General features: G+C 36.4%; 1 protein-coding gene across 1 annotated transcript in view; it reads right to left on the bottom strand.

Moving 5' to 3' along the window:
- CFAP47 (cilia and flagella associated protein 47) overlaps positions 1-22,470 on the bottom strand; it is a 521,025-nt gene that overhangs the window by 55,370 nt on the left and 443,185 nt on the right. Inside the window, exons 58-60 of the mRNA XM_032330937.1 lie at positions 9,001-9,160; positions 7,054-7,148; positions 2,908-3,060 (exon numbers count right to left, since the gene is read on the bottom strand). Coding sequence (XP_032186828.1) covers positions 2,908-3,060; positions 7,054-7,148; positions 9,001-9,160 — 408 coding nt within the window. The remainder of the gene's footprint in view (positions 1-2,907; positions 3,061-7,053; positions 7,149-9,000; positions 9,161-22,470) is intronic.

Here is a 22,470-nt window from a genome sequence, read left to right as displayed (position 1 = left end):
CATAGACAATCAGAATTCCCTTTAGTATTGTCTATTGGTTGAAGCAAAGAAAGTTGGCAGGGTTTCATTTACTTAAAAATTATAATTCCTACATTTCTCTAACACTACTACATGATTCACTGAAGTAAAATCTGTATTAAACTCATAATAACATTTTGGAGACAAATGGAGATGGTTTCCATCAGTCTGATTTCATTATGAACAGATATTCTTTAAAATAAAGAATAATCGAACAGAGCTACAATAGAATTCCCCTCTCCACACATAAGTTTATTTCATTTTTTATCAATTTAAGCAGTCTATGATTAAGTTGGCATTTATGCAATTACAAACCAAAATTCAATCAAAGAGAAAAAAGAAAGAATAAGTTAACATAATTAAAAATGAAATATCTCACTGTGCAACTTAATAATATTTCCTTAACTCACACAATTCATATCATCAATATCGAGCTAGTCAATAAAAAGACAATAATTAGTGTGAACCATGTTTTTGGTAATTCCAAAGATTTTGTGAAGTATATTGGATACATGTAACATAGGTATTCATTTCATAATTCCATCTCCAGTTTTTAAAATATTACCTTCCACATCATATAAGGAGAATGTATGGGGGAGCTTGTTCTGACATTCTTATAATTCATTTAAGGAATATTTATTATTTCCACATCCTCTTCTGTATTTACTTTCAGAATGCTTGCTTGCAGAAACAAAACCCTAGTTTGAATGATCTATTTTGGAAGACACAGAGGGGTGTCCAGAAAAGTCATGACTGAGCCATGTGTCTAAGTTGATGAGTAGGCAGAGAAAGTGGGCTGGAAAAGAGAGAAAAGCAAGCATGCAGAGAGAGAAAAGCAGGCATGCAGAGAAAAGCAGGCATGCAGAGAAAGGCAAATAAACAAACAAAATACCCCCCAGCTTTACATATTACAGCTTCAACAAATGAAGAGAAAGAGGGAGATTGGAGTGCTGCCCAGAGAGTGACTGAAACTCTATCTTAGAGTGGGGACATGAGTTTCATGGTAGGAGAGATATGGGGGATATTAGTTTTCAGGCCCAGAAAAATATTTAATGTATAATAAGTTTTTAGTAAGTCCTCTTAGATGGCTTGACCATGGATAGATTTTATCAGTCCACAGTACATAAAACACGGCAGAGACTGCTCACTGCCTTCCCAATATTTATTTTTTTCCTTTCTTCTTTTTTGGTAATAGAAAGTCCCCAAATTTAATCTGGGCCTGGATAAAGAGATTACATTTCCCAGCTTCAACTGCAGTTAGACGTGTCCATGTGACTGAGTTCTGACCAATGAGATGCAAGTAGAAATGATGGGTGCATCTTCAGGTCATGGCTTTAAAGAGAGCCCGCCTGCTCTCCATGGCAGATGTGAGTCCTCAACTGACAGGCAGATGAAGACAGCACAGGGCATGGTGGAGCAACAAGAGAAAAGGAACCTGCGTCCCTGGATGGTCTAAGGAACACGGGCACCACACTCCTTGGACTTACAAATCCAGGCTTTCACGTAAAAGAGAAACGAAGGGCACCTGGGTGGCTCAGTCGGTTAAGTGTCAGCCTTGGGCTCAGGTCATGATCCCAGGGTCCTGCGATTGAGTGCTTTTTTGGGCTCCCAGCTTAGCGGGGGGTCTGCTCTCTCTGTTCCCCCTGGTCCCCCTGTTCGTGCTCTCACTCACTCTCTCTCTCAAATAAATAAAATATTAAAAAGAAAAAAGAAAGAAACAAAGAAAAGAAAGAATGAGAAATAAGCCTGTCTTGCTTATCATGATTATTTGGTTTGGATTAAAATAGCTGGTTAAATTTCTAGCATGTTTCCACCCCTCAGGTGTGGCTGGAAGCACAAGACTATATATCAAATTTATTAAGTTGTAACAACCATCCAAATAAGACTGACTTGAGTTGAGGGTGGCTATCTGTATCACTTCAGAAATTTCTGGAATTGTTTAAAATGAGCATTTCTTATTTAATAGAAATAGCCAATATTATAAAAAAATTAACTATTTTACTCTTATATACTCTTTCTATACTTATATATTCTGTCTCTCTCTTCAGTTATATCTCATTTATATTCTTTTATCACTGAAATAATTAAATTGGACACAAAGATAATAATACTAAGATCAAGGTAAAAAAACTATATTTATGAATGAGAAAACTAGGGAAGAAACTTTGTTTCTGCAGGAATTTCATACTTAATTTTGTGGTCCATTTGTTTTTTTAAATAACACATAAACATTGATTCTTACCCTTGGGTTTTAATAAAACACTGCCATAGGAAATTTCCCTTTCAATGTGAAATAGGACCATTCTACCTCAGTTCATCTGGAAGACAGGTGAAAACTAAACCTTGCATTGCCGGGATTTGATTTTGCCAGGTCTTCATATTAACTTGTTGACAAGTTTTAAAACTTTAAATGCCAGAGGGATTATTATACAGAATTTATTTGGGGACTGCTTCTAATTTATGTCACTTTTTCAATTTCTTTAAATAAGGAACATTTTATTCAAGATTGTGTTTCTGAATTTAAAGCTGCAAGACATGGTTTCAATCATATTCCTTAAATCAGAAAGAGAGAATAAAGGAAGAGATTAAAAGCGAAGGGATGTGGAAATGAGTTACTACAGCTTTTTCTCTCCTCACTGATGACAGGATCATAACCTATTCTCACAAATCCATTAACAACTACAGTTGTCTTCCTTTTGGAAATAATCACTATATGAAGAGAACAAACATCACTGAACACTTGTTGAGCTCTATCTTTAGCATATATTGTGGCTGAAACATATTGAGTGTGGACTTTTTGTGTAACTGAAGAATCAGCAACTTGCAATTTAAGGGAATTAAGTTTTTATTTATTATCATTTTTTAAATCCATGACTGTGGTTCTCTTACCATCAATACCTTCGTAAGAATCACATGAGTATTTTTTTGGAATCACTACAAAATCTGTCGCATCTAAGATAGGATTTTCTCCAAAAAAATGACCAGCCAGCATGACTTCCACCTCCTGTTCTACTCGCTTCCTGGACTGACATTTTATGACAACTGCAGGAGAGAAATATTTCCAGTTAAGATGGAAGAAAATGAATTATGTCATGAAAAATAATCTTTCACATACTTTGACTTACTGTGTCTGCATAACACACACACACACACTCATGCAGTATCTATATACATTGACATTTGGAAACAAATAATATTGAATAACATGTAAAAAAAAGCATGACAGAGATTAACCCATAAGATATATACTAGATTACAGAAGATTATATTAGGATGTAAAATTTGATTTAGGAACTCACCTAGTCAGTCATATCAATAATTCAACTGGTGGTCAGGAACACATGAGTTTTTCAGCTCTCTGTTTTATTTTCATTGTGGCAAATACCAAACTCTACTTACACAGTAATACTACAGCAAATACTTTCAAATAATTAAAAAAAATAAGTTCTGTAACATTTATTTTGTAGTAACACTTCAAAAATATTTCCTATTCTTTATTCACATGCACTTTAAAATTCATATTTAAAATATCTCAGTAGAATATTTTGATTTTCTTTTGTAAATTGCTTTTAAATTTACAAAGTACACTAACAGTTAAAAGTAAAATTGTAATGAATTATTTAAAATTAATGTTAAAATTTGATTATAATATTAATTTAATATACAGCATTAAAACTTTATATATATTTTTAAAGAGTTATTTATTTATTTGAGAGAGAGAAAGCACAAGTGGGGGAAGGGTCAGAGTGAGATACTCTTCAAGAATATTCCGTGCTGAGCGGGGAGTCCCATGCAAGGCTGGAGCCCACTGCAGGGCTTGATCTTAGGATCATGTCCTGAGCTAAAACCAAAAACTGGATGCTCAATTGACTGAGCCACCCAGGTGCCCCTGAACCTTTATATATTTTTACATATATATTAAATTTCAATGTTTTCTTATATTAAGTACAGAAGAAGTTGTCAGTGATCTTGTGAGAAACCAAAATATCATTTCTATAAAAATTCTAAATACAAACGAGTTATCAATGAATTCCTTTGGCATTAGCTCTATAATATCATGCGCCAAGTACACTAGAGCCCACATGAATAAATATAATTTTTCGCAAAAATACATTAGATTCTTGGGGCACCTGGATGGCTCAGTCAGTTAAGCGTCTGACTCTTGATTTTTGGCTCAGGCCATGATCTCATGGTCATGAGATGGAGCCCCATGTCCGGCTCCACGCTCAGCAGGGAGTCTGCTTGAGACTCTCTCTTTCCTTCTTCCTCTGCCCCTCCTCCCCTCTAAAAAAATAATAAATAAATCTTTTAAAAAGCGTGTATATATATTTTTATATATATATATATATATACACACACACATATATGTTAGATGTTATATTTTTATCAATTCAAATGCACATAAAATATATATTTAATGGGGGATAAAAGGAAAATCAATATAAAAAAGCTTTTAAAATGTATTATACTGTACTGTGGTGACATCAATAATAATATATTCATCTAAACTGCACAACTAGATAATGACCTCAGATTTATGTTTTTTCTAATTATGCACCACACTTACAAATATCTAACATAAATTTATTTTTAATTCTAAAACTTACAGGTTGATATTGAACATTTTGAACTTAGAGTAAGTAGTGAGATACAAGATGTAAATTAAGAGGGTTGAAATGATTGAGGAAAATGTACAGGCTTCTCTGGTTTTAATTAGCTTCAGTCTTAAAGCATTAAATTGGAAATTAGTGTGATCAAAGTTACAATTAGTATCATGTCACTAGTCTTGTCCTCTAAGTCCTTCGGAAATTAGTGCCCTGGCAATGCACGGATTACTCAATTACAATGGATTCACATTCCATTGTCTTCATAGTGTGAGAGTAGTAGAGTCCTTTTCCAATTATCTGCCCCAACGGATAGGAGCAGATAGGAATACACACAAAGAAAAGGTGGCTCACAGAACAACAAGTACCCTGGGTTTAAGAATAACCTGAGTGAAAGACACAGAAAAGCAGAAGAGAAACAGTAAGCATCAAAGGTGATGCAGTGAAGCAGGGAAAGCAATAGGTTCTCTCTGATGTGTTCGTAAGAATGAAGGATGGACTGTACAGAAGGAAAGCGATATGTATTTATATAATTGTACTCATTTTTTTCTCAAGGGCATTTGTAGGCAAAAATAATTACTAGGATAGGCTTTAGACTTTTGCTAAAATGATTTAATAACTAGTACACAATCTGTTTCAGAACACTGATGTTATTACTCGATTGTGCTAAAGCAACACAGGCTATTTACAGAACTCACACTTAATTTAAAAATTGAATAATTACCAAGAGACGTGATTTGATAGAAAATGGCTTTTTGTTTCTGCAGCATGTTTAACTTTCTTTGAAGAAAATGCCGCAAGAAATTTACGTTTTTTGTTTCCATGGGCTTTGTTTCGGACGGGAAAAAAAATCTGCTTTAAATCTTTAATCTGGGAAAAACAAAACTGTGTCTGCATGAGCAATGTTGCTGTTAGTATTTCAACAGAGTAACGTCTAGGGTTTATTATATCACTCTGATCAGATGACTGTATTATAAATTTTGAACCGTTCGGCTCTATGGAAAGTATACAAACAATTATCTTCCAGAAGGAAATAAAATAATCATTTTGGCATGTTTGTGAGGCATTCAGAAGATAATTTAGTATATTTGAAACATTTATGTGTTGATAATTTTTTAACTTAAGAGCAAAAATACTTCAAGTAAGACAAATGACATTTACTGTCAAAAGTACAGCTAGTATGTGGATTTTCAAATCAAATGACGTAAAGCGATATGTAACCTTGGCCTTCAGTGGATCTGGGGAAATGCTGTTATCCATGAGTCAAACTTACTATTTTTCTCTCCTTTTGAGGTGTGGTGACACAATATATGCCAGTAAAAGACTAACTCTGCTTCACTACCAAACACTGGTACTGGAAGGAGAAGAAAAAATTCAAAATTTCAAGACTTCTTTCAGGTCATCTGTATTGCTTAGGAGAGGGGCTCCAAAGTGATTATCTCTTTGTGGGGCTGAGCAATTCAGCGTTCCTCAGTTATGAAGAGCTATGCGTAAGGCCTGGTAGGAGGTAGCTTTATGGATAGCCAAGAGGAATTGTATTTCTCAGGCTTACTCTGGGAAGAAAATGGGAAAGTCAAGGAAGGCAGGAGAAGTGAGAAGAGTACTGAGGAAAGAGAACACATAGACACTTGAGAGAAGTTTGGAATCGGGGAAAGAAAAAGAGGGGTCGCTGAGAAAAAGAAAGGCATTTTAAGAGTAGGGATTTTACGTTTTGTGTATGGTAGTGAAGTGAACCTCTGTGAAAACTTCAGTACATTCTGACTGGTTTCTGAAGGACATCATACACGTTTAGTGTCTGGGACAACAGTGTCCCCATAGGGTAGTTCTTGGATGAGATTTAGAGTTACACAGAAGCTGGAATCTGGCAAATAAGTGTGATCTAAGAACCAAAGTACCTGGGAATCTTACAGACCTAGAGCAGTTCAATAAGGGCCTCACAGAATGAGGGATGAAGGGGTATGATGTTAATGATATTTCTATCTTTTTTTTAAAGGATTTTATTTATCTATTTGACAGACAGAGATCACAAGTAGGCAGAGAGGCAGGCAGAGAGAGGGGGGAAGCAGGCTCCCTGCTGAGCAGAGAGCTCAACGCGGGGCTCCATTCCTGGACCCCGAGATCATGACCTGAGCCAAAGGCAGAGGCTTTAACCCACTGAGCCACCCAGGCATCCCTGATATTTCTATCTTAGCTGATTTTGAGGTTTTCACCAATGGGAAGAACAACATGAAATGGTGTGGTTTGATGGAAAGATCACTGGACTTATGATTAGGAGACCAGATTCAGTCCTGGCGCTCCTACCTCCTCTGTCACTTCATGACTTACTTCCTCTGGACTTTAGTTCTCTTCCTTGTACAAGAAAAGATGGGATTAAAGGAGCCTCTAAGATCACTTAGAATCTTCCTGTTCTCTAACTCCAAAATGTACGTACCTTGTGGGAATTTAGGGCTTACTGCCTGTGGAAGCCCAAGGATAGGGTATTTCCAGTGTATTTCTTGGATTTCTCCACTTTCTATTCCCATGGTTCTAATGAGAAATTAAATTAGGAAGAGTAAACAAAAACAGGAACACTTTCAATATTAGCATGAAAGAGAATATTCATTATTAACTTACTGGTATTTTAGCAGAGCTCATAAATTTAAACTTTCATAGAGAGAAACTATGAAATACAAAACATCTTCTGTAAATGTTATGAACATTTCAAAGCAAGCCCTGGGAAATTATTCACAAACAAAAATGTAACACAATGATCCTGAGATGTGAGTGAAAAATAAAGAACTTCTCCCCTGCTTTTAAAAGTTCGTATTGGCATTTATTTTTATTTATTTATTTTTTTTAAGATTTTATTTATTTATTTGACAGAGAGAAATCACAAGTAGACTGAGAGGCAGGCAGAGACAGAGAGGGAAGCAGGCTCCCTGCTGAGCAGAGCGCCTGATGTGGGACTCGATCCCAGGACCCTGAAATCATGACCTGAGCCGAAGGCAGTGGCTTAACCCACTGAGCCACCCAGGTGCCCCCGTACTGGCATTTATTGATGAGACTAAAATGTGATTTATCAGAGGTAATGCAGTTCATATGGGTTATATTCTAAATTGGACAGGCAAAATGCAAAAGACAAAAAATACTGTTAAGTACAGTGACAAAGAATTTACTTTTGGGGGATATCAGTAAAAGAAAGAGGGAGCTTGTCAAAATATTCTAAGTCTATCATATACCATCAAGACAAGAGCAATGGTACAAAATGGGTCTGGTCATTGTTGAAAATGGACCTTCCTTGTTAAAAATGAAACCTAAGACACAGTAGGCATGACTAGCTTCATGAGCACACTACTTGTGCAACGAACAGCACAAGGACCCCACATATAGAATTGTTCCATGCTTGTTTAATGCACCACTGTAACTGTCTTGAAACTCTCAACCATTTTTGAACAACGGCTCCGTCACTTTCATTTTACACTGGGACCCACAAATCATAGTCAGTCTTGACTGTCCGAATGGTGAACATCATGGCAGAACGGACACCAGGGGGCTCACAGAATTGTTTTAAATGTGGAGAAGAAATATCCACACATAGGACAAAGTAAGAATTCCTTTTCTTTTTTTTTTTTTTTTAAGATTTTATTTATTTATTTGACAGAGAGAGTTCACAGTAGACAGATAGGCAGGCAGAGAGAGAGAGAGGGAAGCAGGCTCCCTGCTGAGCAGAGATCCCAATGCGGGACTCGATCCCAGGATCCTGAGATCATGACCTGAGCTGAAGGCAGCGGCTTAACCCACTGAGCCACCCAGGCGCCCAGTAAGAATTCCTTTTAAATTAAGACTTCTTTATCATTATTTAATGAAACTATAAAAGCAGAGAAAACAAATACATTTTGTATCATCGGAGTTTGCTTAAATTTCAGTGAAGCACATCCTGGTAGGGACACAGTTAATGGCAGTAGTCATGGCGGCGTTTCCTCAGGGCGTCACCCCACCTGGCACAGGGCCATCACTTGGTGAAAGCCAGCATTACCAGTCCTATACTTTGCCACGATAGGCTGCTTCAGGTTGTTCTCTGGAGATTCATTATTTGTTGCCTCAGCAGGAGCTATTTTCCCAGTCAGAAGGAGTCCCTTTGCCTGTCTCTGATTCTGATTCATTGACCTGATACTTAAGGTTGACTAGTTCATCACTCTGAACTTCAAATCCCTCTGAACGTCAAACGATATGTATTATACCCATATAACGAATGTATTTTCCTCTTCTGAACATATAAATTTCAACACTTCAGAGAATATAAAATCATGAACTTTACATTGCATAACATAGAAAAGAAAGGGATCATGTCAGCGCCAGTCAGAATCATTTTCATTCAATGTCCTTGTTTAAAAGTTACCTTTTCATCTCTGTGCTCAATTCATCAAAATTGTCAATAGGCCAACTTTCTCTGTTCGCCCTCATCATTTGAACAATGACCATTGTTCTCTGTAATTTCATAATGTGGGGCATAAATAACACTGGGATATCTATAGTTCCTTTAGGAGGCAATGCGATTCCTGTAAAAAACACACAAAAATTTTTTTAATGTGGTAAACATTTTCAGAATATAATTTTTTTCTTTTCCTTTCTTTTTTTAAATTAACATATATTATGTTTCAGGGGTACAGGTCTATGATTCATTAGTCCTATACAAATATAATTTTAACAGCTGAATATAATCTCCTAATTCCTTTATTATCAGTTTTTCAAAATCACTTCTGAGCAAGAAAATGCTTCATGCTAAATTATAAGCGCACTTCACTGGCTTCACTAATTTTCCTTAAATGCCAACAACCCTATTAAAAACACATTTTATCCTGAGGCAAGAAGCTTCTCCTGATGAGGCTGGAAGGGATGAGGAAATGTTGAGAAGTGATGGCTTGGGTTTCCCAGAGTGATAAAAGAACCATAAAACCCATGAGTCTTTCCAAGTCTTACTACATTTTTTAGAAGATTTTATTTATTTATTTATTTGAGAGAGAGAGAGAGAAAGCACACAAGGGAGCATGAGATGGGGGAGGGGCAAAGGGAGAGGGAATAGCAGACTCCAGGTTGAGCAGGGAGCCCCAGGCTACGCTAGAAGGCAGATGCTTAAACAACTGAGCCACCCAGGTGCCCCCCAAGTCTTCAGCTACATTTTGCAAAAGCCAAAGTACAGCAATTTTTGACCCTTTTAATACTTAGTATTTTTTTTTTTCTAGACAATAACAGCTCCAGGTTTCAGCTTGGAGTAGTACCAAAATTGTTACCAGTAAAGTGTTCATTTTTTCAATTGATCCAGGAGGGAAGCCAAAGACTATTTGTGAAAGAAAGGGGGATCTACTCCAGGTTTTAAACCCCAGAAGACAGAAAAACTGACAGCATCTTCTTGTGTTCTAATAAAATTGAAAATTTTCAACTGTTAACATAAGAATCACCTACAAAACTTGTTAGACAGAAGCCTGCTAAGCTCCATCTATACATTCTTACTTATTCAGTCTGCGCTGGGGCCCAAAAGCTGCATGTTTACGTAGCTCCTTATTCGTTCTAGAAGCACATGGTCATGCAGCCACACTTTGAAAAACAATGTGTCCTTCCTATTGGACAAGTATTGAGAGGCTGGAAGCATGGTGAGCTTCTGGCTATTTAAAGCAGTGAGGATTTCTGAGGGAAGGATGTCTTCCTTTATTTTGAAGAGTAACACTATTTCTTTATAAGAAAAGAAGAGATTATTGACTATATTCTGGTTATTTAAATTCTTTGTTATAAAAATCAATGATTTTTGAAGCTATTTTTTCTCAGCTAAGAACACTGTACTAAACCATTAAGAACATTAAGAGAAGATTAGAAAATGGCCCCTGTGCAAAAATATCCTGACTCAAAATTCTTATGTTTTTAAATTTTAAATTTTACTCCTTCAGGAAATGAAAATGTTCTGTCTCATAGCATAGTTAATCATAGTTAATAATTAATATGAATACTATTTAATAAGTATTGAGTATTTGTTCCATGCCAGGCACTGTGCTAAGTATTTTTCACACAATACCCCACTTCAATCTCGGAAAATCACTGCAAATTACACGCTACTATGTTTCTCATTTTAGAGGTGGAGCAAGTGAGACAATTTGGTGCAAAAACTGGTCAAAGAAGACAGTGTTGCTTAAGATATCTAAACAGTGTCTGCCATCTTCAACTTTGTCTTCATGAACTCTAGAGGTTTAATGAATCATTGCATTCAAATGGATAAAAGTAGCAAGAGGATAGGATAAAGAGTTGGAATAAAAATAAAAAGAGAAAGAGCTGGTGGAATAAACCATCCACGTATCCCCAGGGAAATCAAGTTTAGAAAGGATCATTTACCCTTATAAAATTCTATGTTATCACTAAAAATAGCTTTTAGTGTGACTAAAAGTAAAACCTACACATTTAGATGGTGTAAGGAGCCCAGACAAAGATACGAAAAGGGTAATTCATTTTCAACATCATGCTTTCTTATAATCTTTGAATCGAAACTATGGAAAGACAATGCAATGATAAGTTCATTTACTTAAAATTCCAGTAGCCTATTTGTGGCTGTAACGTTTTACCGGTCTACAAGTAGAGCTAGTTCTCTGCCGAAGTGATCATAAGCCTCCTTCACTGTTATTCCATCTTTGTACAGTAAGAATCACTGTGCTACTATTCACTTCCATGAAATCACTGAAATTTAACATCAAAAAGAACTTCGAGAATTTATCGAGTTCATTTTGTATCTCACAAATGAGTTTTATTTCCTGTGGTTTTCCCATTATCCTGTGGAACACTTTGAATAGAGACAGGAAAGCTGTCCTCACTTCTACCATACAAAAAATCTACCCGTGTTTTCTTCTAATACCTATCTGCTCTCATTTTTATAGTGATTGGATCGATTTGTAATTTATCCATATATATGAAATGAAGAAGAATGTATCTAATGTTACTGATTTTCTATATGGGGCTAATTATACAAAACCACTTGTTAAAAAAAAAATTCACTGACTTGAAATGCTACCTTCATGGCATGTCCATACATATTTTACTCTTTTTCTGGATTTCTTAGATGTTGTCAGTCTTTTTTTCTCTTCATTTGTACATGTCACATTGCTGTAATTACAGGTTTTACTTTCTAGTGGGACTAAGTGCCTCCTCCTCCAGCTCATTTTTTAAAAGAATTTTCCTACATTTGGAATGAACAGTTAGCTCCAGGAAATGGATGGGGTGGCAAACACTACATTTAATAGAATAATCCTACATTTATACTTTTGGGATAGCTGACATTTTTGCCTATTCATGATCTATCCAGGAGCAAGCATATGGCCTTTATTTTTATTTTTTTTAAGATTTTATTTATTTATTTGACAGACAGAGAGAAAGCAAGAGAGAGAATACAAGCAGGGGGAGTGGGAGAGGGAGAAGCAGGCTTCCCGTGGAAAGCAGATGCTTAAGGACTAAGCTACCCAGGCGCCCCAAGGCCTGTATTTTATATTTCTCATCTGGGCATTGTATTAGGTGCATCTAAATTCTTGGAATAGGTTTGTGGCCAGTTTTAATTTTCAGTCTTGCCAGAGGCTTATTTCAGCATCTTCATAGGAATTTAGCAGAAAGCTGAGAGAAACCATATAAGTTTTTTTCTATCTTCTGACAAGGAAATCCGGCTACTATGATGATACTCATTAGGTTGATAAACATTCTAAACTCAAAACATTTGCTGAGCTTATCTCTTTCTGTTTTATCCCACTTCCATATGGTAACCACACAAAATAACCACACATATATTTACTTTTTTTCTATTACAGCTATCATTCCTCAAGGTCAAAACCCTAATAAACATCGGGATATGCACATTTTATTTTACACAATTAATTTTATGGACTTATATATTTTATGAGAGATATACATTATTTAAAGAATTTTCAAAACCCTGATAATACTTTGTGCTTACTATCTGAGAAACATTACAAAGTGTGATATTACTATTTTGCCTTTGAAATCTCCTATGGTCTTGTTGCACTTAGCATTCAAATTTTATTCAGTGCATTTTAAAACTGCTATTTTGATTGCTCTTTTGATTAAAGGTGTTAGAAATATTTATGCACTGATCTCTCATTTGAAATACAGAAATTATACAATGCTTTAATGGCTATGAGGTTTCCTGCCTTCTTAGAAGAAAATCTTCTCAAGAGAGTAAAATGAGCATAATCCTCATTTTAGCAATAAAAGTATTTCATCCTGGGAGATTCATTTTTAATCACTTGAGTGGTATGACATTACTGCTTCCCACAGCATAATTTCTAATATTTAGCATGGCCGTAGGAACGGCCCATGTCAGGTAATCAAAGAGATACTAAGAAACATATTAACACCCTAAGTCATGCTATTATTTTGGTTATCATGCTTTATTTTAAATGAGTACAAATTTTAAAATTTAATTTTAAATAAGAGTACGAGATGAACAGGACTTGTCATCAACCAGTTTCAAACATGAAATCTATTCACTTTCTACTTGGATACTTTATTTTTTGAAAAACTGATTTCAAAAATTTTTAAACTATGACTAAAAAAAAAAAAGGAACAGAATTGTTAATGTAGTGGTTTGGAGAAGAGTTCTTTCATTGGTTCCTGAGGAGGTGGATTATGTGTGGCCACTGTTCCCTGGCCACTATTGATATGATGAAGCCCTGATCTCCTGTATCTTAGAATGTGACTGTATTCAGAGTTAGGGCCTTTGCAGATGCGGTTAAGTTAAAATAAGACTGCTAAGGTGGGCTCTAGTTCAATATGACGGGTGTCCTTATAAAAAGAGGAAATTCAGTTACACAAACACACACCAGGAATGTGCATACCCCAAAGGAAAGATGATGTGAGGACATGATGAGAAGGCAACCATCTACAAGCCAAAGAGAGACACCTTGGAAGAAACCAAACCTCCCAATTCCTTGATCTTAAACTTCTAGCTTGCAAAACAAATTAGCTCGAGAAAACAAATTTATTTTGTTTAAGCCAGTTTTAATACCTAGTCTAGTATTTAGTTATTATAACTCTAGCAAATCTAATTCATGAAATTATCTTTTCTTATGTTAGAGGCTGAAGTATGGGATGCCATTGAATTGGCTTACAGAAATTCTAATTCCAGAATCTCAAACATAAGGCAGGGGTGCTTGGGTGGCTCAGTGGGTTGAGCACCTGCCTTCAGCTCGGGTCATGATCCCAAGGTCCTGGAATGGAGCCCTGTGTTGGGCTCCCTGCTCAGCGGGGAGCTTGCCTATCCCTCTTCTCCCTGCCTGTGCTTTCTCTTACTATCTCTGTCTCTCCCTCTATCTCTGTTTCTCTCTCTCAAATAAATAAATCAATTAAATATTTTTTTAAAAGACCTCTTTAAAAAAAAAAAAACATAGGACAGATAAAGAAACTTGATTCTGATTGCTATTTGGCAGCCACGATCATGGATAAGCTAGGGATGAAGGATTCTTCCTTTCCTACTTGTATCTTGACGCAACTGAATGGGGGCATCTAATGAAGAGCAAAAAGGACATTTCAGGGATTGCGTTTTACTCTAAGTGAAGTAAGGCAAGCAGAGAAAGTAAATTATTCACTTACTTGTGGAACATAAGGAATAACATGGAGGACATTAGGAGAAGGAAAGGAAAAGTGAGGTGGCGGGGTGGGAGGGGGATTGTTGGGGGAGACGAACCACAAGAGACTGGACTCCAGGAATCAAACTGAGGGTTTCAGAGGGGAAGGGAGTGGGGGATGGGTCAGCCTGGTGATGGGTATTAAGGAGGGCACGTATTGCTTGGAGCACTAGGTGTTAAATGCAAACAATGGATTGGGGAACACTGCATCAAAGACAAAGATGTAAAGTATGGTGACTAACAATAATAAAAGTAAATAAAAATAAAATGCAAAAAAAAAATCAGAGCCTCCTGACCAGATGCACAGTGAAGGAGAGAGTTTGCTATGATTAAAGGCCATCAAATACATGCTGCATAAGTCCTGACAATGATGAAAGAAGGGTTTTGAGGTTTACCTGTGTGTTTAGAATAGACTACCTTAGTGTTCCTTCCAGCTCTAATATCCTGTGATAACATTTTTTCCTCACAAATAGAAAAGATAAATAGGATTCAAAAAATTAAGTTCAGGGAATTGAACATTTTCTTGGAAAGTAGCTAATTTTAATTTCAATTAAGATCACCCACAGAAAATTCTAAGATAAAATAATGTCTAGTACTACAACTAATATACTTTATTGATCAACTACCATGCCTTCCTTACCCCTGCATCATACTAAGTAGCATGTGTGTGTGTGTGTGCACACATGCGTGCACACACGTAAACACATGTGTATATGTATATGCATGTGAGATCTCTCTACTTATAGGAATACTCTATGATACAGTGTAGAGCATGACCTTTAGAAGCTTAAATCTTTGCTCTGTTATTAGCACGGAGAAAATTATTTATATTTCTTTTTTTTTAAAGATTTTATTTATTTATTTGACAGATCACAAGTAGGCAGAGACGCAGGCAGAGAGAGAGGAGGAAGCAGGCTCCCTGCTGAGCAGAGAGCCCGATGTGGGACTCAATCCCAGGACCCTGGGATCATGACCTGAGCTGAAGGCAGAGACTGAGCCACCCGAAAATTATTTATATTTCTAAATGAGATTTTTCCTTTACGAAAAAGTGAATATAATATACATAATCAAGATTTTGCTATGGCAAAGGTAGTACTCCAGTTCCATCCACATAATCCCATTTTGTACAGTAGAACACTGTTTCTCTACTGTTTTATACCTCACTTCCTCATTCAGAAAATGCTATGTGCCATGCACTATAATAAGCACTGGGAATGAAACAGTGAAAAAAATGTATCCCCTGCTTTCCTGAGTCATGCATTCCAGTATGCATTAGGGGGCGAGGGTAGGAGTCAAGCAATAAAAAAATGTATTTGTATGCAAGGTGTAAATAAAACAATAAAGGGTTAGAGAGTCATGTGGATGTTAACATAGGGTGGTTGGAAGGCTTCTCTGATAAGGTGTCATTTGCACAGAGCACCCAAGGAAGTTTGAGAAGCCTTGTAGACATCCATGGCACGGACTGTGGAGAGAGCAAGTGGCTATAAGAAGTGGATTTAAGGAGAGGCTGAAGCTGGGCCTATCAATTTAGAAGTTCTTTTTTTTTTTTTTAAGATTTTGTTTATTTATTTATTTGACAGACAGAGATCACAAGTAGGCAGAGAGGCAGGCAGAGAGAGAGAGGAGGAAGCAGGCTCCCTGCTGAGCAGAGAGCCTGATGCGGGGCTCGCTGGGATCATGACCCGAGCCGAAGGCAGAGGCTTTAACCCACTGAGCCACCCAGGCGCCCCAATTTAGAAGTTCTTATAATCTCATATGTGGCTGAATGAGGAGACCTCATAGGGAAGGAATGTGGCTAGAAATTAAAAGAAGACTGAGCCTTGGGCCTCCAGGAAGTCACAGGGATGGGAATAAGGGAGAAGCAAGCAAAAGAGAATGAGGAGGACTTCAGAGAGAGAGAAGGAGAATCAAAGGTGAATGAAGTCCTGGAAGCCAGTTGTTTCCAAAACAGTCAGAGACCAGCTGTGTTGAGTAAAGATCATGAGCTGGACAAGACAAGGACTGCATACAGATGATTAGATCTGGCAGTGTTAGGTTACTGACGAACTTAAAAGGAGTACCCATGGACAGATGGGCCATACAGCCAGACTAGGTGAAAAAGATAATGGTATAAGAAGTGAGGACCGTAAATATAGACAAGCTTCTACCATGTTCTGCAATCAGAGAAATGAGATTGTAGCTGGCAAGGATAAGGGGTAAAAAGAGATATGTCTTTGAACATCAGGAGCTATTATTATAGCATGTGTATGTTGCTAGGAATAATACAATAAGAATTATTATAGAGAAGACAAAAGGAGAAACTTCTGGAGAGTTCCATGTAGTTAATGGATTCAGCGAACAAGTAGAGGGATGGCTACAAGGGTACAGAGAACTTTTCCGATATAATGGGAGGGGATATAAGACATAGGGGTGAAAAATAGAATTAGGCTGGTTGGTATAATGGAAGAACCAGATAATTAGACTCTGATTTGAGTCTATTCTCAATGAAACAGGAAGAATATCAGATGTGAGAAGAAGAGGAAATGCTGGAGGTCAGTAGTAGTTACCAAGTTTCGATTTACTGTAGGAAATTTTACTATAGGCAGATTTTACTAAAGGAAAATCATGTCCCACCAAAAGTTCACCATTTAAAATTTACTTATTTCTCTGCTTTCCCTTCTCTCCATCTACTCATCTATACATCTATCAACCATTCTACCTGTCTTAAAGGCCTATAATGCCTAAGCAGATATTAGTCTTCTCTTTGTTAGAGTATCTTTCACCTTTATTTCTGCAACTAGGAAAATTGCATTTTTAAAATGAGGGGGGGGCACGGTGCCTTGGGCTCCATTTTACAAGCCCAGACATTATATAAACTATTTTAATAATTCAATTTCTGTTCTCTGAGTAGAAATACTCTAGTGGTGTATGTGGGTCTAAATTTCAGGTTATAGAGGCTTTTCTAAAAGGCAGGCAACCAGACATCTTTGCATAAGAAAAGCTGTAGCTTTGTGTCTTGTAATAAAATCAGTAGCTTCACTGACTAGTTAAGAAATCCACCTGCTTTACGCTATAAATCATAATTACAAATCTATGTGATTAGAACCTGTGCTTATTTGTGTGTTAAATTGGTCATTTGACATAATAGGAGGAGAATTTTTATTAAAAATGTGAAATCATGCTCAGCAGCAGACATAATTTAATAAACATTCATGACAATTATCTGGAGACCTGGGCATACTTTACGTTAGGCAGCAGCTCGCATGGTAAATGTCACTAAACACTGAGCTCTTTTTTTTTTTAAGGATTTTATTTATTATATTTTTACAGAGAGAGACTGAGAGAGAGAACAGGAAGAGGGGCAGATGGAAAGGGGGAGAGAATCTTTAGCAGACTCCATGCTGAGCACTGAGCCAGGTTCAATCCCTTGACAACGACATCAATCCCATGACCCTGAGATCATGACCTGGGGCAAAATCAGAGATGGATGCTTAACTGAGGGAGCCACCAGGAACCCCTAAACACTGAGGTCTTAAAGATGTCCTCCAATTCACAAATAGCAATATTTGGTATCAAAAACATACTACTTTATCAAATAACATTTTTATTATTGATTGTCAAATTACATGATATATGTTAACTAAAATCAACATGAAACATATCAATGATCTCTTATAAGGGAAAAACCAGGGGCACCTGTGTGGCTCAGTCATTAAGCGTTTGCCTTCGGCTCAGGTCATGATCCCAGGGTCCCGGGATTGAGCCCCACATCGGGCTCCCTGCTCCGCAGGAAACCTGCTTCTCCCTCTCCCACGCTCCTGCTTGTGTTCCCTTTCTCGCTGTGTCTCTATCAAATAAATAAATAAAATCTTTAAACAAACAAACAAAAATGTCTCCTTACTAAATGCTAATGCTAGAACTCTGCTTATTTAGCTCTGATTATTAGCAATCATATAAATATAAGTGATGCATAGTATATCTTTTAAGCAGTAGATACTACAGATACCAAACACAGTATATATATTTATCCTTTAGATTATTCTCTTATAATATCACCCATATACAATACAAAAATATTTGAAACAATTATAAGTATGCAGTTTTAAGAAATGAAAGAGAGATCCCATATACCCTTTACCCAGCTATCTTCCATGGTAACATCCTGTAAAACTATAAAACAATATAAAAACCAGAAATATTTAAGGGCACCTGGGTGGCTCACTTGGTTAAGCATCTGACTTGATTTCAGCTCAGGTCATGATCTCAGGGTTGTAGGATCAGGCCCCATGTTGGGTTCACTGGGGAGTCTGCTTGAGATTATGTCTCTCCCTCTGCCCTTCCCCAATGCATCTTCCCTCGAGTGCTCTCTCTAAAATAAATAAATTTTTAATAAAGGAAAAAAGGGGGGGACCCAGGATATTTATATTGATATAGTCAAGATATAGGAAATTTTCATCACCACAAGGATCCCTCTGGTTGACCCTTTACAGACACCCCTACTCGATCCCTACTCCATCCTTGAATCATTACAACCACTAATCCATGCTCCATTTCTAGAAATTTGTCACATCAAGAATGTTAAATAAGTGGAATCATATTGTAAGTAAATTTTTGAAATTGGCCTTTTCATTTAGTGTTAAGTCCCTGGACATTTGATCAAGTTGTGCTTATTAGTGTTTCATTCTTTTCTACTGCTGTAGTTCGTGTTATGGATGGACCAGTTTGCTTTTTATTCACCTACTGACAGGCAACTAGGTAGTTTGCAGATTTGGGCTACTATATGGATAAATCTGCCATGAACATTCATGCACATGTTTTTATGGAGAAATAAACTTTCATTTTTCTGGGATAAATTCCCAGGAGTGAAACTATTGGATGACAAAGAGTCGCATGTCTGCCTTTACAAAAAACTACCAGTTTTCCAGAATGGCTCTATCCCTTTTCATTCCCTCCAGCGGTGTATGAGCAATCACTTCTCTACATCTTTCCCAACACTTTATGTTGTTAGTATTTTTTAAGTTTAACCATTCTAATGTGTTTGTAGTAAAATTTCATTATGGTTTTATTTTGCATTTCCCTAAAGACTAATTATATTGAACACCTTTTCATGTGCTTATTAGTCACCAGTATATCTTCCTTGGTGAAATGTCTGTTCATGTTCTTTGATCATATTCTACTTTAATTGTATTTTTATTAGTGAGTTTTCTGTACTTTTTATGTTTTAGATACCAAACCTTTATCATGTTTTGCAAATATTTTCACCCAGTCTGTAGCTTTCCATTTCATTATCTTCTCTTGGGCTTTTACATAGCAAAATATTTTAGTTTAATGATGCCCAATTTATTAATTTTTCCTCTTATGGAATTTGCTATTAGTGAAATATAAGAACTATTTGCTTAGCATTGTTTTAGGTTAAATTTGCATAAGTTATGATCATCTTTTTTTTTAAGATTTTATTTATTTACTTTCGAGAGAGAGAGAGAGAGTGTGTATGTAAGTGGGGGGGTTGGGACAGAGGGAGAGGGAGAGAGAGAATCCCAAGTAGACTCTGTGCTGACTACGGAGTCAAACTTAGGGTTCAATTTCAAGACCCCGAGATCATGACCTGAGCTGAAATAGAGTCAGATACTTAATCGACTGAACTACTCGGGCACCCCAAGGGGTGAGCATCTTGACAGGAATTGCATTAAACCTATGGATCAATTTGGGTAGGACTGACATCTTTACTATATTGAGTTTTGCACCACATGAATACAGTGTTATCTCTATTTATAAGTTGTTTGATTTTATCATTTTTGTATATAGGTCCTCTACAGGTTTTGTTAGATTTATTTCTAAGTATTTCATTTATTTGGAAAGGTTGTAAATGGTATTATGTTTTTAAACTCTGTTTCCATGTTCTCACTGCTAGTGTATATAAATATGATTTGTATATTGTTCTTATTTACTGTAGCATTCCTGAACTCAATACTCCCACAGACTTTTTTTTTAAGATCTCTTCGGATTTTCTGATAGACCATCATGTGATATGAAAACTGGGATTGTTTTCTTCCTTTCCATTCTATTTGCCTTTGCTTCCTTTGCTTGCCATTTTGTATTCACTAGGACTTCCTTTAAATCACTTTAAATAAGTGATGAGAATGGCATCCTTATGTCCCTGCCTATTTTAGAGAGAAAGTACTTTGTTTCATAATTGAACCCGATATTAGCTGTAGTTTTTTCAAGTCAGCTCTTTATCAGGTTGAGGAAATTCCCTTTTATTCCTAGGTCATAAAGAGTTTTCTAAGAAATGGATGTTGGGTTTATTCTAATGCTTTTTCCATATTGATTGACATGTGATTCTTCCCCCTTAATCTTTCTAACAGGGTGGATTATATTAATGCAGTTTCAAATACAGAACCAGTCTTTACTTCTAGAATAAACCCCATTTGGTTGTGGGTGTATTTTTTGTTATATAGTGATGGATTCAATTTATTGACATTTTATGTCTAATTTCATGAATAATATTAGTTTGTAGTTTTTCTTTATTGTGATTTTCTGGGGTTTGTTTTCAGGGTAATGCTGGTCACAGAATAGGTTATATAGTGTTCTTTCCCCTTCTTTTTTGGGGAAGAGTTTGAGAAGGACTTATGTTAATTCTGTAAATATCTGATAGAATTTTCCACTGAGGCCATGTGAGCCTGAAAATTTCTTTTTGGAAGTTTTTCAATTATGAATTCAATTTCTTTAATAGTTATAGGACTATTCATATTATCTATTTCATTGTTGATGAATACTGGTAGTTTGAAATTTACTAGAAATGAAGTATTTTCTCCTACATTGTTGTATTTATATGTTTAGAGCTGTCTGTAACACTGCTTTATTTCTCTAATATCTTAGGGTTATGTGTAGTGGTACTGCCATGAGCTACTTGAGCATATTTTAGGATTCTAACTGATTTATAATGTTTTTTAGTATATTTCTTCATGTAACTTTCTTAGTTGTTTTAAATGATAATTCAATATACACATGTAACCTACTGCTGTCCACAGGTATCAATATTTAGCTACTTTGAATGAAGTGTATATACCTTATATTTTAAAATGTACTCAGGATTTGTTTTAATCACATGTGGTAACATACAGACACAGAAGTGACTGTCATGAAGAAGTTTCTATACTCATGTACCTCTAGAAACAGGAGGCATGCCATGCCATTCAGGGCCACAGGGAGAAGCACCAGAGTAGGTCATGAGATGGGAGAAAAGGCAAAAGTCTTTATTGTGGTTTTCATGGGAAGGAATGAGCAAGATAGGGTAAATTGGCTAAACAGGTTTAGGATTGGCTAGTTCGAAAAATTTCAGTAGGCTTTAGAGAGTAAGTGTTCCTAGCCCCGGGTAATAAGGGTAGGAGGATGTTGGTCTAGAATGTAAAAGCCTAACAGAAGAGGTGTGGGAGGTGTGGATTCTAAATTTGTTAGTTTGACTACAAAAGGTGCTCACAAATGAGTCATTTGCTATCTCTGGGAATTAGCTAACCCTGGGAGAGACAGTTCCCAACAAGGTCCCAGGTACCAGAGCATCAAAAATATAGAAATTAGGAAAATACAATTAATATATGTTTCCATTTAGGTCACTTTATCTGCTCCATATTTCAAATATAATTATCTTAAGACTTTTTTTCTCTCTCTAGATAGATAGAGATATATAAATAGACTCCATAACACGAAGTGGAGTTTTTGCTTCAATCAGCAAATATGATTTAAGGAACTCAATAGAAGTTAGAGAGTCTACTAATATTTATCTTACCCATTTCAATGTTCTTCACTTTCTGAAGTTCTAATTCTTCTTATGTTTTCATTTCCTATCTGTTTAGAGAGTACTTCTCATCTATTCTTTTTTTTTTAATTTAATTTCTTTTCAGTGTTCCAAAGTTCATTGTTTATGTACCACACCTAGTGTTCCTCATCCATTTCTTTTTTTTTTTTTTAAGATTTTATTTATTTATTTGACAGACAGAGATCACAAGTAGGCAGAGAGGCAGGCAGAGAGAGAGAGGAGGAGGAAGCAGGCTCTCCGCGGAGCAGACAGCCCGATAGGGGCTCGATCCCAGGACCCTGGGATCATGACCCGAGCGGAAGGCAGAGGCTTTAACCCACTGAGCCACCCAGGTGCCCCTCCTCATCCATTCTTTAAGGACTGGTTTGAATTGGCTTACAGAAATTCTAATTCCAGAATCTCA

Source organism: Mustela erminea, chromosome X, assembly GCF_009829155.1.
Source record: "Mustela erminea isolate mMusErm1 chromosome X, mMusErm1.Pri, whole genome shotgun sequence".
Taxonomy (NCBI): domain Eukaryota; kingdom Metazoa; phylum Chordata; class Mammalia; order Carnivora; family Mustelidae; genus Mustela; species Mustela erminea.
This window is presented reverse-complemented; position numbering and strand designations above follow the sequence as displayed.